Source organism: Leiobunum rupestre, chromosome 9, assembly GCF_980474605.1.
Source record: "Leiobunum rupestre chromosome 9, qqLeiRupe1.1.hap1, whole genome shotgun sequence".
In the NCBI taxonomy this organism is placed as follows: Eukaryota; Metazoa; Arthropoda; class Arachnida; order Opiliones; family Sclerosomatidae; genus Leiobunum; species Leiobunum rupestre.
The window spans coordinates 47,476,617-47,503,183 of record NC_143392.1 but is presented as its reverse complement, the minus strand read 5'-3'; the positions used below and the strand labels follow the sequence as shown (position 1 = coordinate 47,503,183).

Here is a 26,567-nt window from a genome sequence, read left to right as displayed (position 1 = left end):
TGATTTAGATTTTTGGAAATAATAACTTCACTTAGAGCTCTCGAATTCTTCATTTTTCAAAAGATATATTTTTCTACCACACTTTGAGTAATGTTAATCTTCGGTGCGGGATTTATTTATTTTATATTAGATAATATATGTGTTAAATTTTCTTAACGGGCAAAATTAATTAGCGCTCCTTAAGAACAACGTAAAGAAAGCGTTGGACGTCATTCCTCATTCTTGCTTTAGACTAGAGTTTCAATATGTTGTTGTGAAACCACATCCACCTCTAGCTATTGTAAAACATCTAAGCTCTGATTTTTTCAACGCTGGAATTGGGCGAGAATAACCCATTCGATGCCTACCATTGTCCTCAGATCTAAAACCTATGGATTTTTTTAAAAATGGGTTTCCATGAACGACAGAGTGTTAAGACACCTGTTACGATCTTTGAAGAAATACTCCAGAGTGTAACTGACGCATTTTACCGAGGGGCTGATCACTCCGCGTAATCGGTGTACAGAGCCGTACCTTTGACTGTACTAATGGGATTACGCGTAATCTTTGAAGTCCCTGCCTTTGGCAGTGGTAATCTAAGCGTAATCCGGTGTACAGACTTTCTAAGAGTGGTTAGCCCCTCGCATTTTACTCCTGACAGCTAGGGCCCATTGCTTATTTGAAACGTTACTTCATCGAGCTAAAACATGTCAGTTTTTTTTAAACTGGGTGAAGAGTTATGTTTGTTGCCTTAACCTAATAATCTGGTGACCAATAGACAAACTATAAAGGGTGTTACGTATAATAGTACCAAAACTTTTATACTGTATTCTATGGGGCCCGACGAGTTTAAAATGTCAAATGAACCATAGCCCTAACAAAGGCCCGTTTCTGAGTTAAGAGCTCTCAAAAATCAGCCTAAGAAACATCGAAAACAAGGCAAATGTAAAATATGTATTCCTAATTGGCCCCAATGGTTTCCAGAAATTAATCGATTGTTTATAAGCGATCAATTGATAAGCAGATTGTTTAATATCAAAAGATCAGTAAGAGATCGTTCAGAAGTGTGCACTAAATTTAAGCTGGAAAGATTAACTAATTATTAAATCTTTCAAGTTATTGATAACATCAGCTGAACCCTAGTAATAAGTCATACGCAAAAACCAATGACACATAATGAAATTTTTATCTTTTTTAATCAATACAAAAAATACAACTGATCAAAAAACCTTTAGATTGGCCTCTAATACCCAAACGACAACGTCGTAAAAATGATTGACGAACGTTTTCAAAGATTTCCATTGTGGGACGAATAGTCTCACATCCATTAATTATGTATTGCCGTAAGTCGTCGATATCTTGGACTACAGTTTAGTAAACCAATTCTTTGAGATGTCCCCAAAGATAAAAGTCGTATGGTTAAGAATAGGGAGATCGTGCCGGAAAAGGAATTACTCCTCCTCGTCCTACCTACCTCAAAGGAAAGGTCGCATGAAGATAATATCTTACGGCGCGGCTTAATGTATGGACCATTAAGCCTAGGCTGAAGGATGTAAGGTCCCGCTAAATTGTCTCCAACATTGCCACGCCAGATCTTGAGATTTAATGTATCTTGGTGCGATGCCGCCAAAGCTGCGTTAAGGTTGGTTTGGCTCCACTTGGGGTTATTGTACAAATGAAGAACACCATCTTCCCAGGAATAGGCTTCATCGCCTGTCAATATGATACTTGGTAATTTCGGATCGTAGTGTGCTTTGTCCACAAACCACTGGTAGAAGTTGATAATGGTGAAATCGATACCCGAAAAGAATTCTCCAGAACATGACATGATTTACGCCCAGCTGTCTTTCAATTTGACGTGTACTTGTACTAGAAAATTGTCAGTAACTGAAACTTTTCAGAGAAATGGTTTTTTTTTAAAGATGAAAATTTAAATGTTGATAGAAGAATTTAAACGTAAGTGCTAGAACAAAAAAATTTAATTTCCAAATAAACAATATTTTTTTAAACCCAAAATTATATTATCACTATGACGTCATTAAAGTTCGATAGTTTTTAACACCTAGGTAGTGATGATGTAATTTTCGGTATAATTTAAACATTTGTAATCACACTTGCAAATTTTACCAGCTCGGAATACGCGGACATGAACTTGATGCAGGGTGATACTAAAAAGAATCTTTAGAATCTCTAGAATCCCGTAACCCTAAAACTAAACAGAATTTTAAAATCTTAGAATCCTTAGAATACAGTATGTTTGCCAATAGCATAGGTAAGAGAGTACTATTTGACAAAATATACAACTTCACATATCAAAGATAATAACTTTACACGTCACTCGAAACGCTTAAAATAAAACCAATTATCTAATTAATTTAAAATATTAAAAGATCTGCTTCTACATGGATTTGCAATACTTGTTTATTTAAAACTCGGGAGCTTTCAGACCGCGGTCCTTCTTCAGCCAAACAGTTTTTACATTATTGTAAAAACTGTTTGGCTGAAGAAGGACCGCGGTCTGAAAGCTCCCGAGTTTTAAATAAACAAGTATTGCAAATCCATGTAGAAGCAGATCTTTTAATATTTTAAATTAATTATATTTTAAACCATGGAACGAAAATTTAATACTTATGACCAATTATCTAAAATTGTACATATTTCAATCTTTGTTTTTTTAGATATAGAATTCTATACAATGAACAAGATATTTTAATTAAACCAAAAAATCCTTCATAATCCAGTATAAAAATGTATCACCCGCAAACTAAACTTGATATTTTATTTAATTATAAATCTTTTTCTTCTAGAATCCACTGCAATAACAGATGATGATATTTTATATTAATTTAAATAATTTTCATCTAGAATCCACTGTAATAACCTACTATAAGTACAGTAAACATGCTATTTTATTTTATTCTAAATAATTTTCATCTAGAATGCACTATAATAGAAAAGTATCTATAAAGTAAAGATGATACTTTATTTTATTCTAAATAATTTTCATTTAGAATCCACTATTATAACCTATTATATGTACAGTAAACATGATGTTTTAATTAATTCTTAGTAATTGGCATCTAGAATCCACTATAATAACATATCTGTAAAGTAAAGATGATATTTTATTTAATTCTAAATCTTTTTCTTCTAGAATCCACTGCAATAACAGATGATGATATTTTATATTAATTTAAATAATTTTAATCTAGAATCCACTGTAATAACCTACTATAAGTACAGTAAACATGCTATTTTATTTTATTCTCAATAATTTGCATCTAGAATCCACTGTAATAACCTATTATATGAAAAGTAAACATGACGTTTTATTTAATTATAAATAATTTTCATCTAGAATCCACTATAATAGAAAAGTATCTATAAAGTAAAGATTATACTTTATTTTATTCTAAATAATTTTCATTTAGAATCCACTAATAACCTGTTATATGTATAGTAAACATGACGTTTTATTTAATTATAAATAATTTGAATCTAGAATCCACTATAATAACGAAGTATCTGTGAAGTAAAGATGATATTTTATTTTATTCTAAATAATTTGCATCTAGAATCCACTATTATAACCTATTATATGTACAGTAAACATGACGTTTTAATTAATTCTTAGTAATTGACATCTAGAATCCACTATAATAACATATTATATGTATAGTAAACATGACGTTTTATTTAATTATAAATAATTTGAATCTAGAATCCACTATAATAACGAAGTATCTGTGAAGTAAAGATGATATTTTATTTTATTCTAAATAATTTGCATCTAGAATCCACTATTATAACCTATTATATGTACAGTAAACATGATGTTTTAATTAATTCTTAGTAATTGGCATCTAGAATCCACTATAATAACATATCTGTAAAGTAAAGATGATATTTTATTTAATTCTAAATCTTTTTCTTCTAGAATCCACTGCAATAACAGATGATGATATTTTATATTAATTTAAATAATTTTAATCTAGAATCCACTGTAATAACCTACTATAAGTACAGTAAACATGCTATTTTATTTTATTCTCAATAATTTGCATCTAGAATCCACTGTAATAACCTATTATATGAAAAGTAAACATGTCGTTTTATTTAATTATCAATAATTTTCATCTAGAATCCACTATAATAGAAAAGTATCTATAAAGTAAAGATTATACTTTATTTTATTCTAAATAATTTTCATTTAGAATCCACTAATAACCTGTTATATGTATAGTAAACATGACGTTTTATTTAATTATAAATAATTTGAATCTAGAATCCACTATAATAACGAAGTATCTGTGAAGTAAAGATGATATTTTATTTTATTCTAAATAATTTGCATCTAGAATCCACTATTATAACCTATTATATGTACAGTAAACATGACGTTTTAATTAATTCTTAGTAATTGACATCTAGAATCCACTATAATAACATATTATATGTTCAGTAAACATGACATTTTATTTAATTCTAAATAATTTGCATCTAGAATCCACTATAATAACATAATATCTGTAAAGATTATATTTTATTTTTTCAAAAAATTTTCTTCTAGAATTCACTATAATAACCTTTTCCCTATACAGTAAACTTAATATTTTATTTAATTATCAATATTTTTCTTCTAGAATCCACTAAAATAACATAACATCTGTAAAGTAAAGATGATATTTTATTTTATTCTAAATATTTTCTCTACAAATAACGCCATGTCAATATGTTTTTGATATTTAAATTTTTTTGTTGGAATCAGTTACAATAGAATTACTTCATTCTGTAATTAATAGTAACTTGAATCATCAAGCTCCATTTATTTCAAAAAGGATATCAAACAACACACCAAGCTGCAGGGCCGTGCTTAGAGGTCTCGCGGCGAAACTGAGTGTAGCGGCCCTCCGGTATATACATCCCTATGGTAAAATTTTAGCGGCCCGGGGCGACCGCCCTGCTCGCCCCCCCCCCCCCCCCCCCCAAGCACGGCCCTGCCAAGCTGGCTAACGCCAGATATAAATCATAATATGCATCTGAGAAATGCGTACCTAAGAAAGAGCCGGAAGAATGCTGTTTTTAAAAATCAATATCAACGACTCAGAAACAAAGTAAATAACCTAATTGAATAAGCTAAAAAGAAATCACTACAGTCAAGTATTGAAGGTTCAAAGCTGGGCAGTAGTATCACGTGGAAATCTTTAAACCACCACCTTTAACCCCCTGTGGAGATAATATCGCATATTAGAATCGGTGACAAAATAATTTCTTAATTTCAATACATAGCAGTGGAATTGAATAAATATTCCAGTTACTTCAATATTACAGCCTTGAATACTATTAGTGACCTGCCGACTCAAAAGTTTAAATTTCGGGATTCATTCAATGTGTTCATTCCACGATATTTTTTTAAATGATGTTACTCTATCGATATCGTGTTGTTTTAAAGTAATCAAATCAGTTAAAGAGTGTTTTAAATTTGGGGACAGAACCATAAACTTGGTTTTCTTTTTATTCAGTTTTAAAATCTGATTTGAAAGTTTTGTTTTGAGATTTTTTATAACCAATTCCATATTATATATTAAGTCCGAAATACTGTTTGAGGCAGTCATTAGCGAACTGTCATCTGCATATTCGTGTGCTGTGCTATTCACCAGACATGTATTAATATCGGCTGTATATGTATTAAATAATACGGGCCCCAGTACACTTCCCTGGGGTAGCCCGCTGTAAATAGGTAGTGGTGGTGATGTATAACCGTCAATTAACTTCTGTGTGTAAGATACGATGTAAACCATTTATTTTCAGTATTCTTTACGCCATAGCATTCCAGAATTTGAAGTAGTATTTGGTGACTAACGGAATCAAAAGCCTTTGACATATCCACGAACACCAAAACCAACGATCTTCCGCTCATTTAACTTATTAATAATTGATTCTAAAAGGTCTGTCGTACATGTTGAAGTTGAATGGCAGCTCCTGTAGCCACAATATTTTAGGTATAGAATAACATCTTCTATGGCATGCTGATATAACTGGTCATATGCTATTCTCTCAAGAGTTTTCGATAGACAAGCCAAAACTGAAATTAACCTGAATTCGCTTAATTCTTGAGCGGTATTGCTTTTGCCTTTTTCCATTCTGTGGGGAAAACACCGGAAAAGAAAGATAGGTTTATGATATATGTTAATATTGGAGCTATGATGTGTGCTAAAGCATGAATTAGGGCAGGATTTAGATTATCTATCCCAGTTGATTTTGTTGGAATGATTTCAGACAGATGCTTGGTAACGAATTTCTCGTTAACGTCCTAAAATTTAAACAGTTGAGTCGGCATGCCACTAATAGTATTCAATGATACTACTGTCCAGCTTTGAAACTTCAATACTTTACTGTAGCGATTTCTTTTTAGCTTGTTCAATTAGGTTATTTACTTTGTTTCTGAGTCGTTGATATTGATTTTTAAAAAAGCCTTAATCCAGCTCTTTCTTAGGTACGCATTTCTCAGATGCATATTATGTTTTATATCTGGCGTTAGCCAGCTTGGTGTGTTGTTTGATATCCTTTTTGAAATAAATGGAGCTTGATTATTCAAGTTACTATTAATTACAAAATAAATTAATTCTACTGTAACTGATTCCAACAAAAAACCTTTAAATATCAAAAACATGTTGATATGGCGTTATTTGCAGAGAAAATTATTGAGAATAAAATAAAATATCATCTTTACTTTACAGATACTTTGCTATTATAGTGGATTCTAGATGCAAATTATTTAGAATTAAATAAAACTTCATATTCACTGTACGTATAGTAGGTTATTACAGTGGAATCTACATGAAAATTATTTAGAATTAAATAAAATGTCATGTTTACTGTACGTATAGTAGGTTATTACAGTGGAATCTACATGAAAATTATTTAGAATTAAATAAAATGTCATGTTTACTTTACAGATATTATGTTATTATAGTGGATTCTAGATGCAAATTATTTAGAATTAAGTAAAATGTCATGTTACTGTACATATAATAGGTTATTACAGTGGATTCTAGATGAAAATTATTTAGAATAAAATAAAATATCATCCTTACTTTACAGATATTATGTTATTATAGTGGATTCTAGATGCAAATTATTTAGAATTAAGTAAAATGTCATGTTACTGTACATATAATAAGTTATTACAGTGGATTCTATATGCAAATTATTTAGAATTAAATAAAATGTCATGTTTACTATACATACAGTAGGTTATTACAGTGGATTCTAGATTAAAATTATTTAGAATAAAATAAAATATCATCTTTACTTTACAGATACTTTGCTATTATAGTAGATTCTAGATGCAAATCATTTAGAATTAAATAAAACTGCATGTTTACAGTACAAATAACAGGTTATTAGTGGATTCTAAATGAAAATTATTTAGAATAAAATAAAAGTATCATCTTTACTTTATAGATACTTTTCTATTATAGTGGATTCTAGATGGAAATTATTTAGAATTAAATAAAACGTCATGTTTACTGTTCATATAATAGGTTATTACAGTGGATTCTAGATGCAAATTATTTTGAATACAATAAAATAGCATGTTTACTGAACTTATAGTAGGTTATTACAGTGGATTCTAGATGAAAATTATTTAAATTAATATAAAATAGCATATTTCCTTTACAGATACTTTGTTATTGTAGTGGATTCTAGAAGAAAAAGATTTAGAATTAAATAAAATATCAAGTTTACTCTACAGGGAATTGGGTTTTACAGAGGATTCTAGAAGAAAAACATTTAGAATTAAATAAAATATCAAGATTAGTTTGCGGGTGATAAATTTTTATACTGGGTTCTGAAGGATTTTTTGGTTTAATTAAAATATCTTGTTCATTGTATAGAATTCTATATCTAAAAAAACAAAAATTGAATTATGTACAATTTTAGATAATTGGTTTTATTTTAAGCGTTTCGAGTGTCGTGTGTAAATTTATTATCTTTGATATGTGAAGTTGTATATTTTGTCAAATAGTACTCTCTTACCTATGTTAGTAGCAAACATACTGTATTCTAAGGATTCTAAGATTCTAAAAATTCTGTTTAGTTTCAGGGTTACGGGATTCTAGAGATTCTAAGATTCTTTTTAGTATCACCTCTAGATGTACGGACGAGCCGAAGGAAGATGAGATGAAGCCCGTTGATTGTACCAAGAAACCTTCCCTAATACAAGAATTTTGAATAGACGAACATTTGAAAGTGTGGACCAGCGCTTACGAGAAACTGTCCAACTCTAAACCTAGGGCTGGGGAGTGTGAATAGTTCCATTTGATGTTGAAGATTAGGTTTTTACTTCAATTTCGAGCTACGTAAAAATGTTTGGATTTACAAAACCATTTCTCTGGAAAGTTTCAGATACTGACGATGAGGAAAGTAAAAGAACTCATCAAGTCGGAAGCCAGCTGCGCGTTACTCAGGTCATGTTGTGGAGAATACTACATGGGCATCGGAATCACCCTAAGCATACCATCGGAAAGTCAAAGCCTTATACGAAGCCAATTATTCTCGACGTATCAACTTCTGCCAGTGAGTTGTGGACAGTGCACACGACGATACGAAGTTCCCAAGTATCATCCCAGCCTGCGATAAGGCCAATTAATCGGAAGATGGTATTCTCAAATAGTCCAATAACCGCCAGTGGAGCCTAAACAACCCTCATGGAGCTGTTGTCGCATCGCACCCAGAAAAATTTAGTCTCAACATCTAATGTGGCATTGTTGGAGACAATTAAGTGGAAACCTACTTCTTTCCGCCTAGGATAAATGGAGAGTCATACCTAGAATTTCTTCAATGAGCTTTACCAGAGCTACTGAAAATCGATCTGTTAGCTACTAGACAGCGAATGTTGTTCTTGGTCGGCACGATCTCCCGATTTGAACCCTTGCGATTTTTTTCTTTTCCGAAGTCCGAGATGTCGACGTCTTACGGCAGCGCAGAATTGATGGATGTGAGACACCGAATTTTTACCTCTCCGAGGGGACTTTGAACCCTGGAAGGGTATTACAATCACCGTGTCTGTCTGTCCTGCGAACGCATTTTCCGTGCAAAGGTTAATCATTGCGTACGCAGTTTCTCGAAATGTTGGCAAAACCACCGTGTGACGGTGAGCGTTAACGGATTCATTTGCGGTTTGGTTTGGATGGTGTTTTTTCGCTCACCGTCGTGACGGTTTGGTGTATTACGTTTTTGTAATGTTTATGCGTAGGTTGTGAATGTTGAGTTCGTGTTATGACGGTTGTGAGCGTTGAGTTTTATGTGTTTGTGTTTTGATGGTTGTGCATGTTGAGTAGGTTGTGTTTGTACGGGCGTTTTCTCTCCAGCTTCTACTTAATGACTTTGGGACGGACCGAGTGCTGAGTGTTATGCAACCTCTCAACGTCCAATGGCAGGGTTTCCACCTATTGTTCACGGTATTCGTCTTAGTATCAATTTGCGATTAATTGGCGACGGCCGGGAATCGAACCCGGGTCTGCCTCGTGCAAGAGATTAACTCTTACCAATCAGCCACCAACGCTTGTTAAGTTACGGTGTTTTTCTAAAAAACAGCTTTGGCGAATGTCATTTACAAAGTTATAACGTTAGGTACTATAATTTATTCTACATCATTTTAAATTTTTATAAATTATATTAATCTTATATTTAATGAAATATTTATAAATTATATTAATCTTATATTTAATTAAATATTTATAAATTATATTAATCTTATACTTAATTAAATATTAATAAATTATATAAATCTTATATTAAATTAAATATTAATAAATTATATTAATATTATATTTAATTAAATATCTGAGTATTTTAATTTATTTGATCGTGCTCAAGAATTCAACTCGGGTCGCATCGTTACAATGCAGATAGTTTACCGCCGAGCCATTGACTTCCTTTAGGAAAATAAATAGTAAAGAAACCATTATGATAAGGCGGGTTTTTACCTTTTAATAACGCTTAGAAATAGGATAATTGTTCAAAACTTCCGCGGAAACTATATAAAAGTAATAATATAGCACCACCGTGGGGAGAACTATCAATCAAACCGGGTAAAAAAAATAATCTCTTCAATTTTTCGAACTTTAGTCAAATCTTGACGGGTCTAAACAACACCAAATAAACGTATATAAAGCCGTTGCCGTCAATATGGAAGATTTAGTCTTTCTTAGTTCTTGGCTGTCAGACGAACTACTACAGGACGGGGTCCTGGTGTCGGTCAAAAGTTATGAGGTAACTTTGCGGTTTTAATTAGTATGTTCGGTCTTCGGTCAAGGAAAGAGTTAAATTGTGTTTCGCGTTTGTAACGTGAGCGAATGGACTTAAGTGTATGAACAGTGCGTGTTTAAGACTGAAAGTGTTAAAGTAATTGTGAACTAACTCAAGTCAGCTGTAAGATAAAATTGATTGTTTTTATTTTTTGAATTGGAATAACCTAATTATACCCTTGAAATTATCAATTCAACCTGTGAGGCTAATTAAGTAGATTGGAAGTAGTTAGTAGCGAACAGCTCTCAGCTGTTAATTAAGACAAGAGTTTATAGTAAGGTAGTTTGAATTTAGTTAAAATTACTCGGTATAATTTATGATATTTACTTGAGTGTAAGTGTAAGTGTGTTTTCGTTTATTTTTCAATCACGATAAACTAAGACAAATCTAGTCTTGGACACTTTAGTACCAGTTCTGTACAATTACGTAGGAGGGATATATATTGTTGGGTTATTGATAAAAGTTAAATCTAGAACGTTACATAGACTGTTCTGAATAAAAATAAACATTTATAATTTTGCATAATTCTGGTTGCCATTTTATTTTCTAATCACTCGCCCACAACATTAAAGTTCTGGCAATCCCGAATCAACAAAATTTTCGATATAACGGCGACGGGAAATTATTCTCATAAATTTATCGCGCGGCCTTAGGGAATATTCTTTTAACAAAATTTCGATAAACTATCGTTTAATTAAAATCGGCCCGATTCCGTTAAAATTATAAACCAAAAAGCGAACGGTCGTTATAATACCGTCTGTAGATATTTATTTCATTAAAATTTGCTTTGTATTATATTCAACTGACAAACTTGTACTGTAAAAAGGGTTTAATTCAATTGTGCATTGTTATAGTACGTCTAACTCACTGTTTTAACTACTTAACTTATGATATTCTGAATAAATTAAAATTGGTCGTTTGTATTTATTAAAACAGAAAATAATTTCATTATGTATCCTTGGTTTTGGCCTATCACAGACTACAAGGTTCCAGCTGATGTTATCATTAATTTGAAAGATTTAATAATTAGTCCATCTGTCCAGCTTAAATTTAGTAAGTTCCAAATATGGCGGTGCACTTTTCTGAACGATCTCTTTTTGATATTTTGATATACGAAAATCTGTTTATCACTTTATCACTAAAAAACAATCGGTTAATTTATAAAAACAAATGGGGTCAAGGAAGAATAAAGACTTTACATAAGTTTTGACAGATTTTTTAGATCTCGTAACTTAGAAACGGTGATTTTGACATTTTAAACTCGTAGGGACCCATAAAATACAATATAAAAGTTTAGGTGATCTTATTTCTAACACCCTGTATAACCAAATTTTGGCTTTTGAGACTGCCGTACATTTTTGGCTTAAAAACGTTTTGTGTTCCACCTATAATTGATAAAATAGAAAAACTCGCAAAATTAATATCAATTATTAATTATTTAATTCCAAGAAGAATGAATTTATGACTACACGTACTATTTCATGTCAGCGCAATGCAATGATCCTATTTGCGAAAGATATTCAGTCAAACGGTCAAATACATTTGACAAGAGATAGTTCTAATGTTCAACACTGAAGCACTCAAGTCCGGTGCGTAAGGAGAACGAAGCGAGAAATCTTAATATAGGTATTTAATTGAACAACGTTACATTCATACTTACACTTTTCCTAATTTGAAAGCTAGAAAGGCAGCCATATCATCTAACAACTTTTTTTCGTTTTCTACAAATTCCAATCCCTGCAATCAAAGAAAACATGATTTGCGCGGGAATTCTTAGTGTAATACTGAGCAACTTTATATTGAAAAAAAAAGAAAATTTAATTTCAATATAGGTATTATTCTACACTATGAGTCTTTGGTATTAAATATTACTTCGAAACAAATCATAAAAGCATTTGATATAAAAGGAATACTTTGCTCAAAACTTACGCTACCGAAGGCAAGAAAAAAGCTTTCACTAGCATTCGATCTGTAAATAAAACAATTTTAATTTTTATCATAAATCTAAAAAGGTATATTGTGGTTATTTTATTTAAAGTTAAAGGGCCCTTTTTTACTTTCACCATCCGTAACGGGGGAATGAAAGTTTTTCTCTAGGGAAAATGAACTAGGTGGAGTTTGCGTGGTCGTGTAGCTCCAGATTTCAGATGGCGTTTTATTTCCAACATTTGAGATAACGCGTAATAGACAATTAATTTGCGTTAGCGTGTTAAAGCTTTAGTCTTGGGAAGATGAAAATCTCGAATTGTTTTTGGCGTAGGCGGGGTAGTCGTGGTGGGCCTGCACTTCCAGCATCACCTGTGAGCATGGCACGAGAGAGAGAACGCACGTCACCCATACTAGCTACCTTAACTTTCCATCAACTGTCCAACATTTAGCGGCTCTATCGTTTATAAACATTTTTTTTGTAATATCTCGAAACATTTCTTAAATTCTGCGAGATTAAAGCACAAAGCGTTTTAGATGCGGCTATCAGGTATTGCAAAAGTAACATAATTATTCTCTCTTAATTGGCATTCAATGTTTCCTAGTCCCAGGGGCGTTCGTATGGGGGCCATTGGAAGCCCCAATAATTTTGATCAGTTGGCATTCCTAGGTTTAATGCAAATTGGCAAAATGAAATATTTTACGGGCTTTCGAAAGCACTCACAGGAGGAAACAGCATACAGACGAGATACTGCGTTTCCTCAGTAGCTAAGCGTATGACGTACCGTACAGGTAAAAGAGAAAACGCTTTTAGTGTGAGATACTTCGTAACGAGATAAAAAGGCGTCTATGAAAGATACTTTATTCCCTCAGCAGCCAAGCGTGGGACTGACGGTACAGGAACCGAGATAAAACGGCGTCCATGAACGATACGTCGTTCCCTCAGCAGCCATGCGTACGATCAACGGTACTGGTAGCGAGAGTAAATGGTTTCCACTAGAGATAATTCATTCCCACAGCAGCCAAGCGTGGGACTGACGGTTTAGGGAACGAAATAAAATGGCGTCCATGATAGATACTTCGATCCCTCAGAAGCCATGCGTACGATCGATGGTACATTTAGCAAAAGGAAACGGTGTCCACGATTGATACTTCGTTCCCTCAGCAGCCAAGCGTGAGACTGACGGTACAGGGAACGAAATAAAATGGCGTCCATGATAGATACTTCGATCCCTCAGAAGCCATGCGTATGATCAATGGTACATTTAGCAAAAGGAAACGGTGTCCACGATTGATACTTCGTTCCCTCAGCAGCCAAGCGTGGGACTGACGGTACAGGAACCGAGATAAAACGGCGTCCATGAACGATACGTCGTTCCCTCAGCAGCCATGCGTACGATCAACGGTACTGGTAGCGAGAGTAAATGGTTTCCACTAGAGATAATTCATTCCCACAGCAGCCAAGCGTGGGACTGACGGTACAGGGAACGAAATAAAATGGCGTCCATGATAGATACTTCGATCCCTCAGAAGCCATGCGTACGATCGATGGTACATTTAGCAAAAGGAAACGGTGTCCACGATTGATACTTCGTTCCATCAGCAGCCAAGCGTGAGACTGACGGTACAGGAAACGAAATAAAACGGCGTCCATGATAGATACTTCGATCCCTCAGAAGCCATGCGTACGATCAATAACGGTGTCCACGATTGAAACTTCGTTCCTTCAGCAGCCAAGCGTGAGACTGACGGTACTGGTAGCGGGCTAAAACGGTGTCCAGGAGTGATACTTCGTTCCCTCAGCAACTAAGCGTGAGACTGACGATACAGGGAACGAAATAAAATGGCGTCCATGATAGATACTCAGAAGCCATGCGTACAATCAATGGTACAGGTAGCAAAAGGAAACGGTGTCCACGATTGATACTTCGTTCTCTCAGCAGCCAAGCGTGAGACTGACGGTACAGGGATCGAGATAAAACGGCGTCCATGAGAGATACATCGCTCCCTCATAAGCCAAGCGTGGGACTGAGGGTACAGAAAATGAGATAAAACGGCGTCCATGAGAGATTTTTCTTTCCCTCAGCAGCCAAGCATACGATAGACGGAACTGGTAGAGAGAGAAAACGGTGTCCACGAGAGATACTTCGTTCCTTCAGCAACCGAGCGTAGGATTGATGGTACAGGTGACTTAAGAAAACTGCCTGTATGAGGTATACTTTTTTTCGATCAGCACCCGTAAAGAACCTTTATCCAATATCTATGAAATCATTTGGAGCTATATCGACTGTGAATGGGGTTTTACAGCCTAAAGAGTGTTCAATAGAAAATTTGTAAGAAAGGTTGGTGTAAAATTTAAACTTAGTATTAGCTTAAATTTGAAAATAATTAATTAAATAATTCTATTATATTCTTACAGGACCTTAAGAAAACAAATCTAGAAATTAAGAAAAACCTATTAGAAGTTTTGAAAATTCCCTCACTGTTTATAGAAATTATTCTATGGAATCTATAGAAACATCTTAAAAGTTTCTTAAGAGATTTTTAAGACATATTTAATAAAATTACTAAAGACAATCTATATTAAAAATTCTATAGCCCTTTTTCACAACTTATTAGTTTTCGGCGTTCGGATAAGAAATTTTCCGATAATTTAGTTTATATCCATATCCGAAAATTATCCGAATAAAAACCTATTTGTTGCATATAAAATCGTATAATAATCGTGAACTATATCCATAAATAAACAGTTAATCGGATTTTTTATGGTTCTTGAAGTTTTGGTTGTTAATATATCCGTTTCCCCGAGCTCTACAACTTATCTACCAACATTCTATAAAACCGCTTAATAGAAATGTCCATAGAAAGGTTTCTTACGGGCAGTTAAGCGTACGACGGAAGGAGCAGGTAACGAGAGCCAACACGTCCAGGACAGATAGTACGTTTCTTCCAGCAGCCAAGCGTGCTACAGACGTGCCCGTGACGTTGAAGGAAAGCAAAACCAATCCTTACAACTTTGGTAAAAAATAGGGTTACGGTCGAGTTCTCCATTTCAGGGAGAAGGGTGGGGTTGAAGGTGTATTATGGGCTAAACCATACGGTTTCTATCGCCCTGGCTAAGAATGTTAATGTTTTATTTTAATTTTTACACGTCAGCAGCTAATTTAAAGGGATTTTATTTGGTATTAGTTAACGTGTTATTGTCAGAAATCAAATCTCTGTCAAGTAATATTTACATACATTTGTCTTTTAAAAATGATATCATTATTTAATTGCTACATATCATATTAACGGGCAATTCCAAACCATTTATTCTTAAAATCAGCTCAGACGAAAAGTTTAATTTAGAGCTTTTACATAAATCTAGGGTTTCTTTTTATGTCATCAAAGTTCATTACTCCAAAAGTGTTTTTTCGTTTAATAAAAACGCCCAAATTACCATTTAATTGCACATAGTGGTAGCCCTTAGCAACATGGTTTAAATATCAAAAATAATTTGTGAAATAGCCGATTAGTTTTCCTAGCCCTGGGCATTTATGCAGGAAACCGAGCCCTGATAGTAAAAACGATTTCTGCAAAGAGCCCTGTGTACACCTTCCTCAAAAAACCAAATATGAGTGACCCAGACCATTTCGTGGTTAAAATTAATAAGGACACTTATTTATAAAAACGACAACTAGTTTCGTAACCCCTTCGGGAACTTCATCAGACCTGAAGGGGTTACGAAACTAGTTGTCGTTTTTATAAATAAAAACCTTTTATTGTACAAGAAGTGGATGTTGTTGTTTTTAAGTCATTTCGTGGTTTTTTTAAATAGTACATAGGAATAATGTTTGAAATACCACAGATAATAATAATTTACCTTTTTCTTAACTTACGAGTTAGTAATACTACTTACCCAATATTTTCCATTCTACACTTCACAGTTAATTACTGATACTCTTCAATTAATATCGCAACAAATTCCAAAGCTCTCATTTAAAAAAAAACATATAAATTTATATGGTAACTTTATTATTTATATTACTAATTGCCCGCATCACCTCATGTAACACATTAAATTGAAACATGCGTACCGATAATATTATTTAACCAAACGCCGCTAATAAAATTCTTGGAATGGCTGCTTGCCTTTTAAAAATAACGATTTTAGTTCTGACGGGTGTATCGATTGAAAAATGAAACAACGTCAAGCCGCATAAAGGTGTGTGCTCTAGCAATTAATAATTTAATTCTAAATGGATATATTTACTTGTTAAAAGGAATAAATATTTTTAAGCAACTGTTTGCCTAACACGATCAAAATCTTCCCTAAACCAGGTGCTTTTAGAACTGCATACATAACAATTTTTTTAAAATCACCCCTGTAGCACAAAGTCTCCCGAATATAGTTGGCTAATAGTCCACGAGTCGGATAAGAGTCCAAAATGTTTGGACTATAAAAGTCGTAGTAAGCCGACTTTACAAATAACTGTCAGCAGCCATTTTGTTTTGGGTCTTTTATCCGACTGTCGGCCGACCGTTGCAATGTTGGTCTCCAATAAACGCATTTTAGTCTTCTTAAGCGACAGTCGGAAATACTTACGTACAATGGTCTACAACATTCTCATTTTAGTTTTGTCATCCGAAAGTCGGCCAACTATTGCATTTGAGGTCTTGAATATTCGCGTCTTGGACTTCAAATTCTGCAGTCGGCAGAATTTTGTTATACGACAGTCGGCGCACTGTTGCAATGTAGGTCTCCAACTTTCGCAATTTGAATTTCACATCCGACAGTTGGTTGTACGTTAAAATTTGGCCAAAAACATCGTCAGTTCAGTTTTTGTTATTTGACTGTCGGCCGACTGTTGCTTTTACGGTCCCCATATTCCGCGCAAAAGTCTTTACGACCGTCAAAACATGTACTTTGGCATAAATCACTGTTATCTGAGAGTCGGCAAAATTTTGCAAAATAGGTCTTCAATTTTCGATTTATGGTCTTTATATCCGACAGTCGGTCGTACGTTCACAATTTGAGCCTTATAATTTCCAGTGGCGGCGGAAGGTTCGTTTTTCAGGGGGGTACAAACTACAAAAAATCACGAGCGTAGTATAAGAAAGACCTTAATATTGGGGTGTATCGCAATTTGGGGGGTACAATGTACCCCTGTACCCCCCTATTCCGCCGCCACTGATAATTTCACTTTAGGTTTTGTTATCTGATAGTCGGCCCACTCTTGTTTTATAGGTCCACACCAGCTCCTAGGCCCCCATTTTCGTTTCCGTACCCGATGCTAGACCGATCGTTTTATAAAACATTTTCAGTCATACTCCTCACTGTAGTATACTATTTTTAGAACTTATTTTAGCTTGGTTACACTGAGATTTAATTAAATTACTCGAATTATTGATTTCCCCGTTGAACGTTTTTGGTACTATAATTCAATGCAGCACGTACGTACGCGTCTTTATAAAATTTGATTTTTCTGGCAGCGCTGCCCAACAATAAACCGACGAGATTTATTTTCTCTTTTTTTCGATCTGGCAACACTAACTTCGGCCATGCTGCAGCAAATTCCTCTTGCGTTTTTGTGGTTAGCCATTTGCTTAATTTTATCTAGATTAATCGCTTAAACTACTGATTAGTTTTGTTCGGAACAAAAGTATAAAGCTCTTCTATGATTAATTACCTTGCAAAGAATTGCTTTTGAAGTACAAATCAAAAGGTATTGTCGACCAATTTTATGTTTTTGTCAAATTGAAAAGACTTGGTCGTTATTGTACTAACTACTAAGTTACCAGCCAAAAGCATTTATATTGTATAAATTTATAGTATAGAAATGTTTAGTTTTAATTATCCTTTAGCTGAAGCTCCACCTAAATGAATTTTATCTTTCAGGATTTTTGTGGTTACACAATCTTTATATAATGGTATACACAGGGGAATAATTGGATAATAAAGCTAGATAGAATAAAATGGAGCCTTTCACTAGCAGGCATAAACGTAGAAAAAGGGATTCCTATATAAGCAGTGTAATTAACAGAGTAAGAGCTGCTGATAATGAAGATGAATTGGAATGGTGCTAATAGCAAAATTGCTATGAAGAATTTACATCTACGACAGCTCATTATTGGTATTGCAATATATTTTAATTTTTAATTCATAATAACTAAAGTATATTTTTAGAATCTGTTAGGCAAAATACTAAGCTCAAAATGGCCAGGGAATATGACATTGATCAAACGATTCAAGGGTGGTTGAAACATGCTGGAGACCGAAACGGAGGCAGATCACGAAGATCTACGAATGATGAACAACCAAGACACGTAGGACGAGAAAGGCAGAAAACAACCCGATTTAGATCCAATTTAGGACATGATGACATAATAATAATAATAATAATAATAATAATAATCAGCTAGGCTAATACCCAAGGCACCACCTTAGGCCTAAGTCATCATGCGACTTTTGAAGCCTTAATTCAGGTGGTCGGGTTATAATGCGTAGGAGGGTGGTGGCAAGCCCTGCATGCCACGAGATCGAGCCAACAGCTCCCTACACAACCTAATACAATTTTCCAAATCTATGGAATTTTGTTTTTCTTTCAATTGTTTACTAGAAAGTCAAAAAATACTCATTTCTGTTTCCTTATATTTTAAATTGCACGAAGAAATCATATTGGCTTAAATGTCTTTTGTAATTTACCATTTTAAAAACATTCAAAACTGATATGACTTTTATACGTTTTTTTTTGATTCACTAAAATTTAATTTCTTATTTTCAAATCGTAACTTGAAACACCTCACAAAATAGTGAGACACTTAAAATTTAAAGTATCTGAAAGTGTTAGAAAATTATTGGTTTTTACGTCATGTACTTGATATTTGAAGTTTTTTATTATTTCCCAGGTTTTATTTTTTGTTTAGCTGAAAATGTAAGATTCTCGTAAGAGTATTGAACTGTTCAAAAAACTGAACCATAATTGTTTCATTTAATTTAATTTACTAAAGTATTAGACTAAGATTTCAGTTTAAATAAGTTTTTGAGTTGGTATTGTTGTTTTTAATTTCAACATTAGTTCTTCAGTAAAAAAATTTAATGCTTGAAAGTAACTTTAAACGATCTTTAATTAGTATTTTTTATTGTCAAAATTGATAAATTAAAAGAATATTCAAAGATTGCCTGTGTATCGGTGTTTTTTATATTTAAAATATTAATGTGCTTTAAAGTTCGGAGATTAGATCACAAAATTGAACCGTAATCTAGTCTTATGAATAAATATATTTTTAAATAAAAGTGTTTGGTATTATATAGAAGGTATGTGTCTTTAATATAAGCTAGCTGCTAGGTTAGGGCAAGCAACAGTCAGTTTTTAGTCCATCAAGGGTCGGGTATCCGTCCCAAATGGGGTCGGATTTAGTCCATCAAGGGTCCGGTATACGTCCCAAATGGGATTAAATTTTAATCCATCAAGGGTCGGGTATTCGTCTCAAATGGGGTCAGGGCCTATAGCTGTTTACAGTCGGGTAGGGCATTAATTTAGCGTTGGTTCGTCGCCCATTTTCGACCAGCTTTGTAAGATTATTTGTTGACACATTTACCATTAAAAAAAAACGTCGGTTGAACTGAAATTCAACGCTATACCTATTTTGAGTTGGTTAGCACATACGTTACTTATTAGTGTCGGCTGTTAAAAGTGCAGTCGGCAGATAGCATACTGACCAGTTAAATAAAAGTCGGCCCAACCAAAATTCGGCATAGTCGGGTGCTATACCTTTTTTTGAGTTGGGTAACACGTTAAATTAGGGCTCAGATGTCGACCAATTTTGGGTCGCGCGTAGTGAGATAATTTGCCGTCGGGATGCTGGACAATTTTTAGTTGGGTTGTTGACCCTCTCGGGTCCTGATAGCTGCAACCCAGTGTCGCCGACTCTAAAGCGGACGGACATTTCCCCTGTAAAAAGTGCTGTCCCCCGACAGCATATTGACCAGTAAAAAAACAGTCGGCCCGACTTAAATTGGGCACAGTCGGCGAGGCGACAATTGCTACAGGGGGTATGCCTTATGTATTTTGCTAGGGAAGAAATCATTACAACGCTCGTGAAATTTGCTTGAAACATGTGCAGTACATTAAAAGGCTCTCGTGGCTATTCAAAAGACGTTTATAAAGAGAAAAGTGAGCGCCGAAATATTTAATTTACAAATCCCTGGCAGAAAACAATTAGTTTTATTATTTCATAAGGCCAACAAATAACAGTAAATACCTCTTCAAGGATTTTATGTTCCCCAGGAGAGGTTTTACAATCACCTTGTGGGATCTGAACAGGGGCCCCTTGCTTGACAGGCAAGTTTTTTACCACAGAACCACCGACACATACCATGCGACAACGATATTTGGCCAAAGTCCGATTTCCTTAACGCTTTTAAAAACGTATTAACGTCAATTTATTATATAATATTTTTATATTTATAAATTTAATTTAATTTTATATTAATTAAATATTTTAATATAAAATACAGTCGTGGACAAGAATCGAACATGGATCTTATCTTTAGCAGGTAGATTGTTTACTGCTGGTCCATTGACTTTTATGTCGCTATATTGAAAACTCTTACGAGGAGAGGTATATTTTGGCTTGCTAACTTGTTTTCAGATTTAACATCATTTGTCGAAGTATTAAACCTAAGACACATCTCGGGAAATTGTCGGCCATTGGAAACTGTTAAGTTCAATTGTTAAAGGTCTATAAGGATACAAACAAAATTTTATTTTATGAACTGAAACAGAGCAGTTTTGTCTGAAATATTAAATAGTTATTTTTAATTATATTTTTCTACGAAGGATAAATTTTAAACTTATTACGTCCTCATTGGAAATATTGGCTTGTCACGAAAACTAATTCTTACTTATCCAATACTTCCCGTTCTCGATATTATCGTGATTTAATTATGTCATTTATGGCCTTGCTCACGTTATATTATACGTGGAAAGAAAATATATCGCAATTATACAGGGTGTTGAAATTTGAGTGCCCCAGGTATTTTACTTAAAATTATATTACACTATCGAGAAAGGTCGTTGTTTTTAGTAAATGTTTAGCAAAATCGTGACATGTTTCACGGTTTTGGAATTTTAATTTTTCAACGCTAGGTGGTAGTGGAAAACTTTCAACAAACAAGTTGAAGAGCATACTCGAAAACTTGTATAAAATTGGTTTCGTTGGAAGAGGTCGATTTGTCACTGAGATATTAGGTCATGGAAAATAACAAGTTGGTAGTAGGTGGCCTTTGCCTTTTCCCAACTAATTTAAAAATTAACCTATCTAAATTTTATTGTTTGTAAAAATTGTAGGACCAATTTTCTACTCCGCTGCTTGAAAGTCTTAAATGGACCTAAAGTATTTGGTGAACGGTGAGCTTTAAAGCAACAAGCAATTTTTCATTTGGGAAATTAAGCTCACAAAACCATGAAGCGTAAAATAAGTCACGCACTTAGTGAATTTACGGCGTATTTCAACCGTTATTTTATTCAGGAAAATAATGTTCAATCATTTTATTTGGACAATAAGGTAAGCTCTAATCGTTTTGAACAGATTCAAAAAATCCGAAAATATTCGGTTAAGAAACGCCTTTTCCACATTTCATATAATTATGGTACTTTACCTTTTAATTAAGAGTATTTATTCAAATGTTAATTTCCAAGGTAACGCTTATAGACAGACCCAACTGAAACATAAGGTTAACAAGCGAGGGAGTACTACATTCGCTTAGTCGTAGTGGTCCGTCGCCGCCGCCGTCGCCGCATAGACAACCTTAAGTGTTAATAAGTATAATCAAAGCTTATTTTCATAAATTATCACATTTTCAGGGTGTTAAGGGGTTTTTGTTGACTTTTTTTCCCAATAGACACGCGTAAGAAGCTAAATGTTTGATCTGACAATAGAATGCCAATTAACGGTCACCCAGATAGAGACAGAAATCGGCTCTAATTTTTTTAGTAACTTTATAGATTCCTCGTATCATAAATTGTACCAACTGTACCCTTAGAAAACTTTGCAATTCAAATATGTAAACTGGATTCCACAATTACTACTCGTTATTGTGAGGTTAGGAGAAGACTAAAATGTGATTTCAGAAATACTCTCCCGCCACTCTAATAATAATAATAAAATAATAAAAATGAGCTACTACAATATTCGCTTTCGTTGGGTACTATCCAGTTGTATGGTTGACGTTTTATATAAATCTAGATGTCAGAGAGATCTGGCACAAATTTGCATACGTGTTCTTTGAGTAACAAGGAGTGAAAACGGTCAAAGGAAAAGTTTTCCTTAATTGAACCTTGGACGAATAGTTATTGGACCCGAAACCAAATGGCACGCTTGGTGATTTTACGGTAGCGCCGTAGTGTCAAGTGCTGTAAAGATTACTATCCAAATAATAAACACGTGCCCAATACTAGCAGATGACGTTAGGCTTAGCGTTCTTAGCTCGTCACTGTCGTCAAAGCTTACACCTTTATTTCCATTTTTTTAAATTTATAATCAATTTAAACCTTCACACAAACTATATATGCAAAAACATTAAAGCGGACTTCCTATTTTAGTAATTAAATTATAACCCTTTCATTTTTATTCCAATATAATTATTACTGAATAATCTAAAGCCTATAAAAATTTCAAAAGCCTCACTTCTATTAAAAACATCAGAGCAGACGACGAAATGCATGCCATCTGACATTTTTAGGCACGTGTTTTGTATTTAAATATAAAAAAATTAGCGATTATCTCAGTAGGAGTGGTGACGGTCGATGCAAATATTGGATTCTGGGATTTTGCTTAGGTTTCGAGTCCCGTAATAATTCGTCCAATATTGAACCGTTTGCGAGTAGTTGGCCGTCACAAAATCGGCCTCCAAAACTTCGAAAAACGTGCAATTGTGCAGTTTCTATTATTCTTTGGAATCAGTTGTTGCCCTTTACTTATAAGCATTTGGTTTTTATCGAAAATGATAATAAAACGATCACTTGTATCAAAAGTGCGTTATTAATTCAAAGAAGTATTTTACGTGTAGAAATTAACAATAGCAAGGTGTTTTATAGTGACCACGTCCATTGCAAGAAAGTTACTTTTTTCTTCAATTTCGTTATTTTTTTCAAATGCCATAAAAAAAACTGAATTACAAAAAATTTACAAAACGGACAATTGGGGCACACCAAAAACATTCTTGAACCCGTTTGAAGATTCGAGGCGTGTTACGAATTCGTGATCGAATAAAATGGTTGCGCTTGCTAACGGCGGCGGGCTCAACTACCCGTCGGTGGTCAAATTTGATGCACTGTGGAAGCTAGCAAGTTAGAAACTAAAGCAGACGCTTGACGTAATACGATACTTTATACGGTTTGGCACCGTTGCGTCTTCGAGACCCGTTTTGGTTGATAATAGATTCACAGCGATCAATAATGCGTTTTCGTAGGTTGTCAATTTCGCGGACTTTAGTCTTAGGTACCAACTTTTTTAAGATATCCTTAGAAGTAAAAGTTGGGTATGGGTAAAATTCGTGTTCTTTGAGTAACAGGGAGTAAAAACGTCTTATGCGAAAATGAATTCATTTCTATTAGTAAAAGCTCATTAAGCCTTCGCATCTAGAAGTATGATATCGTTACGATTTAAAATATTGGAAAAGTGATTAAAATTACCGAGAGACAGAGTAAAACATTGATTTCTTTGAATTATGGAATATCAGTGGTTACATATACGGTTACATAACATTATTTTTACAAAAGTTGTTCAAAATGGGCCCCATTGACGGGTAGACAAGCTTGTACGAGTTGTCAGCAATATAATCAAACACGACGAAAGATTTCTCGCTTGTTTTTGGATTGTGTCGCAGGCGTCAGTTATGCGTTGGCGTAGCTCTTCCACGTCACGAATTTCAGTCTTGTATACCAAAGACTTGAAATGGCCCCAGGAAAAACGGCATAAAGATGAGCTCTAACCATGTTGTAGATGTAAATACGTAATCAAACATAATTCTAGTAGTGACCTTTGTAAGATATTATTTATCTCCCTTCTAATTCGATATAAAAGGCAACGGCATAACTTTAGGGGTCACTCGATCTCCCGGTTATCAACGAGTCATGTTTCTGTATAAAACTTCATATGTAAATAAATCATCATCTTAAATATTCTAGTAAACCAGTCTTTATTCAATTACCTACGAAGAACGCTTTACAACAAATGGCGACGGGACGGAGCTGGATGATAACTTTCCCATCGACTTTCTTCTAGTCCCACGAAGCGGGATTAACTGTACATTGGGTTCCACTTCCATGGAAAATTCTTCAACCATCGAGGACACACCTCCGAGGATCATGGCAACGTTTGGAAGTATTGAGCACTTCGATGAATCAACTGAGTCCTGGCCTCAGTATGCAGATAGACTTGAACAGTATTTCCTGGCGAATGGTGTTCAAGATGGAATAAAGCGACCAACATTCCTAACGGTAATTGGAAAACAAACTTACGGTTTACTAACAAATCTTTTAAAACCATTGAAGCCAACGGACAAGACCTATGCAGAACTAGTGGCTGTTTTAACGGCTCATCTAAGCCCTACACCATCTGAAATCATGGAGACCTACCGGTTCCATAAAAGGAATCAAAAGCCTGGTGAAACAGTAGCGACTTACATAGCCGAACTTAGGAAGATGTCCGAACATTGCAATTTCAATGCTGCGCTGGAGATAATGTTGCGTGATAGACTAGTCTGCGGTATCAAATGCGAAGCGACCCAGAAGGGACTTCTTGCTGAAGACACGCTAACTCTAAAGACGGCCATGTCAATAGCACAGTCAATGGAAACCGCAGCGAAAAACGCTACGGACATGAAAGGTCAGCAAGTATCTTGTACCGATTCTGTTAATAGAATTAATTTTCGTAAGCGTACGGGAGGGTCAAAACAGCCCAAGCCACAGAAACAACCTAACGGAAGCAGTACCATAACCAAGTGCTATCGTTGCAATTCAAAGGACCACAAAGCGGAGGACTGCAAATTCAAAAAGACTGAATGTTATTTTTGCAAAAAAACTGGTCACATCGCTGAAGCCTGCAAGAAAAAAGCGAGAAGTTTTCAGTCGGACAAATCTTCGCAGTCCAGAACCAACAATGTCCACAGTGTCGTTCCCGATCCAAGTAGCCAAGCGGAATACACGTTGTTCCATGTCAAGAGTGGAGAACGTGAAAGCACACAACCGATCTTTGTTCATTGCACCATCAATGGGGAAGCAACAAGTATGGAACTAGATACTGGGTCGGCGTATACGTTGATGCCAGTAACAACGTTCTCAAAGATCGGAAATATCGACACTCTAAATTCATTCCAGCAACGATTAACTTAATTTTCGGGTCACCAAGTCAAGATATTAGGACAAGCGCAAGTAACTGTACAATTTAAAAATAATAAACTAATTCTTCCTCTAATTGTCTATGAAGGACAAGGGCCGACGCTGTGTGGCCGTCAATGGATTTTTTCAAAGCTTAACCTCTGGAACAAGCTAATGATCGCTACACTTTGTCCATTGATCATTTCCAACCGATAATTGAGTCACTGGAAGCCATCCTGGACAAGAATCTGGAACTCTTCTCTTCGGTAATTGGATAACTGAAAAACGTCAAGGTCCACCTGGCTGTTAAGAAAGACGCCGTACCACGTTTTTGCAAAGCGAGACCTGTTCCATACTCATTTAAAAACAAGGTCGACCAGGAACTAAAGCGACTGGAAGATGCTGGAATTATCACACGTATAACTTACTCTGATTACGCTGCACCCATCGTCACCGCCCTAAAACCAAATGGAGGTATAAGACTTTGTGGGGATTACTCAATCACGTCGAACTTGGCTATTGACGTTGAACAGTACCCTCTACCGAAAACAGAAGACATCTTCGCCAACCTAGCAGGCTGCTGTTACTTTTCCAAAATTGATCTGAAGGAAGCATATGCACAACTCGAGCTCGACGAAGAATCTAAAAAACTTGTAGTGATCAATACTCACAAGGGCCTCTACAAGCCGAACAGACTACCTTATGGAGTATCCTCTGCGTCCGCGATTTTCCAAAGGCACATCGAGATGGTCATACAGGGGATCGATTGCACAGCAGCGTTTCAGGACGATCTACTCATAGGAGGTAAAAATCAAATCGAGCATTTACAACGTCTGGATCAAGTACTTTCAGCCCTGCGTCAAGCTGGACTGAAGTTGGGTAAAGGAAAATGTCAGTTCTTAAAAGAATCACTCGAATACCTTGGATACCGAATTGATGGTAAAGGAATTAATCCACTTGACGACAAGATGAAAGCCATCG

General features: G+C 34.7%; 1 protein-coding gene across 1 annotated transcript; it reads left to right on the top strand.

Annotated features, from left to right (window-relative positions):
• The first annotated feature begins 18,178 nt into the window (after positions 1-18,178).
• LOC149928559 (uncharacterized) lies at positions 18,179-18,624 on the top strand. The gene is made up of 2 exons (XM_090157918.1): positions 18,179-18,335; positions 18,389-18,624. The coding sequence occupies exons 1-2, from the start codon at positions 18,263-18,265 to the stop codon at positions 18,622-18,624; spliced, it is 309 nt and encodes a 102-aa protein (XP_090014044.1). The 5' UTR covers positions 18,179-18,262.
• Positions 18,625-26,567: the final 7,943 nt, after the last annotated feature.

Coding starts and splice junctions, on each gene's coding strand:
- LOC149928559 (XM_090157918.1), top strand. CDS start 18,263: ATGAAGATGAATTGGAATGGTGCTAATAGCAAAATTGCTATGAAGAAT. Junction 18,336..18,388: donor TCTACGACAGCTCATTATTG/GTATTGCAATAT, acceptor GTATATTTTTAG/AATCTGTTAGGCAAAATACT.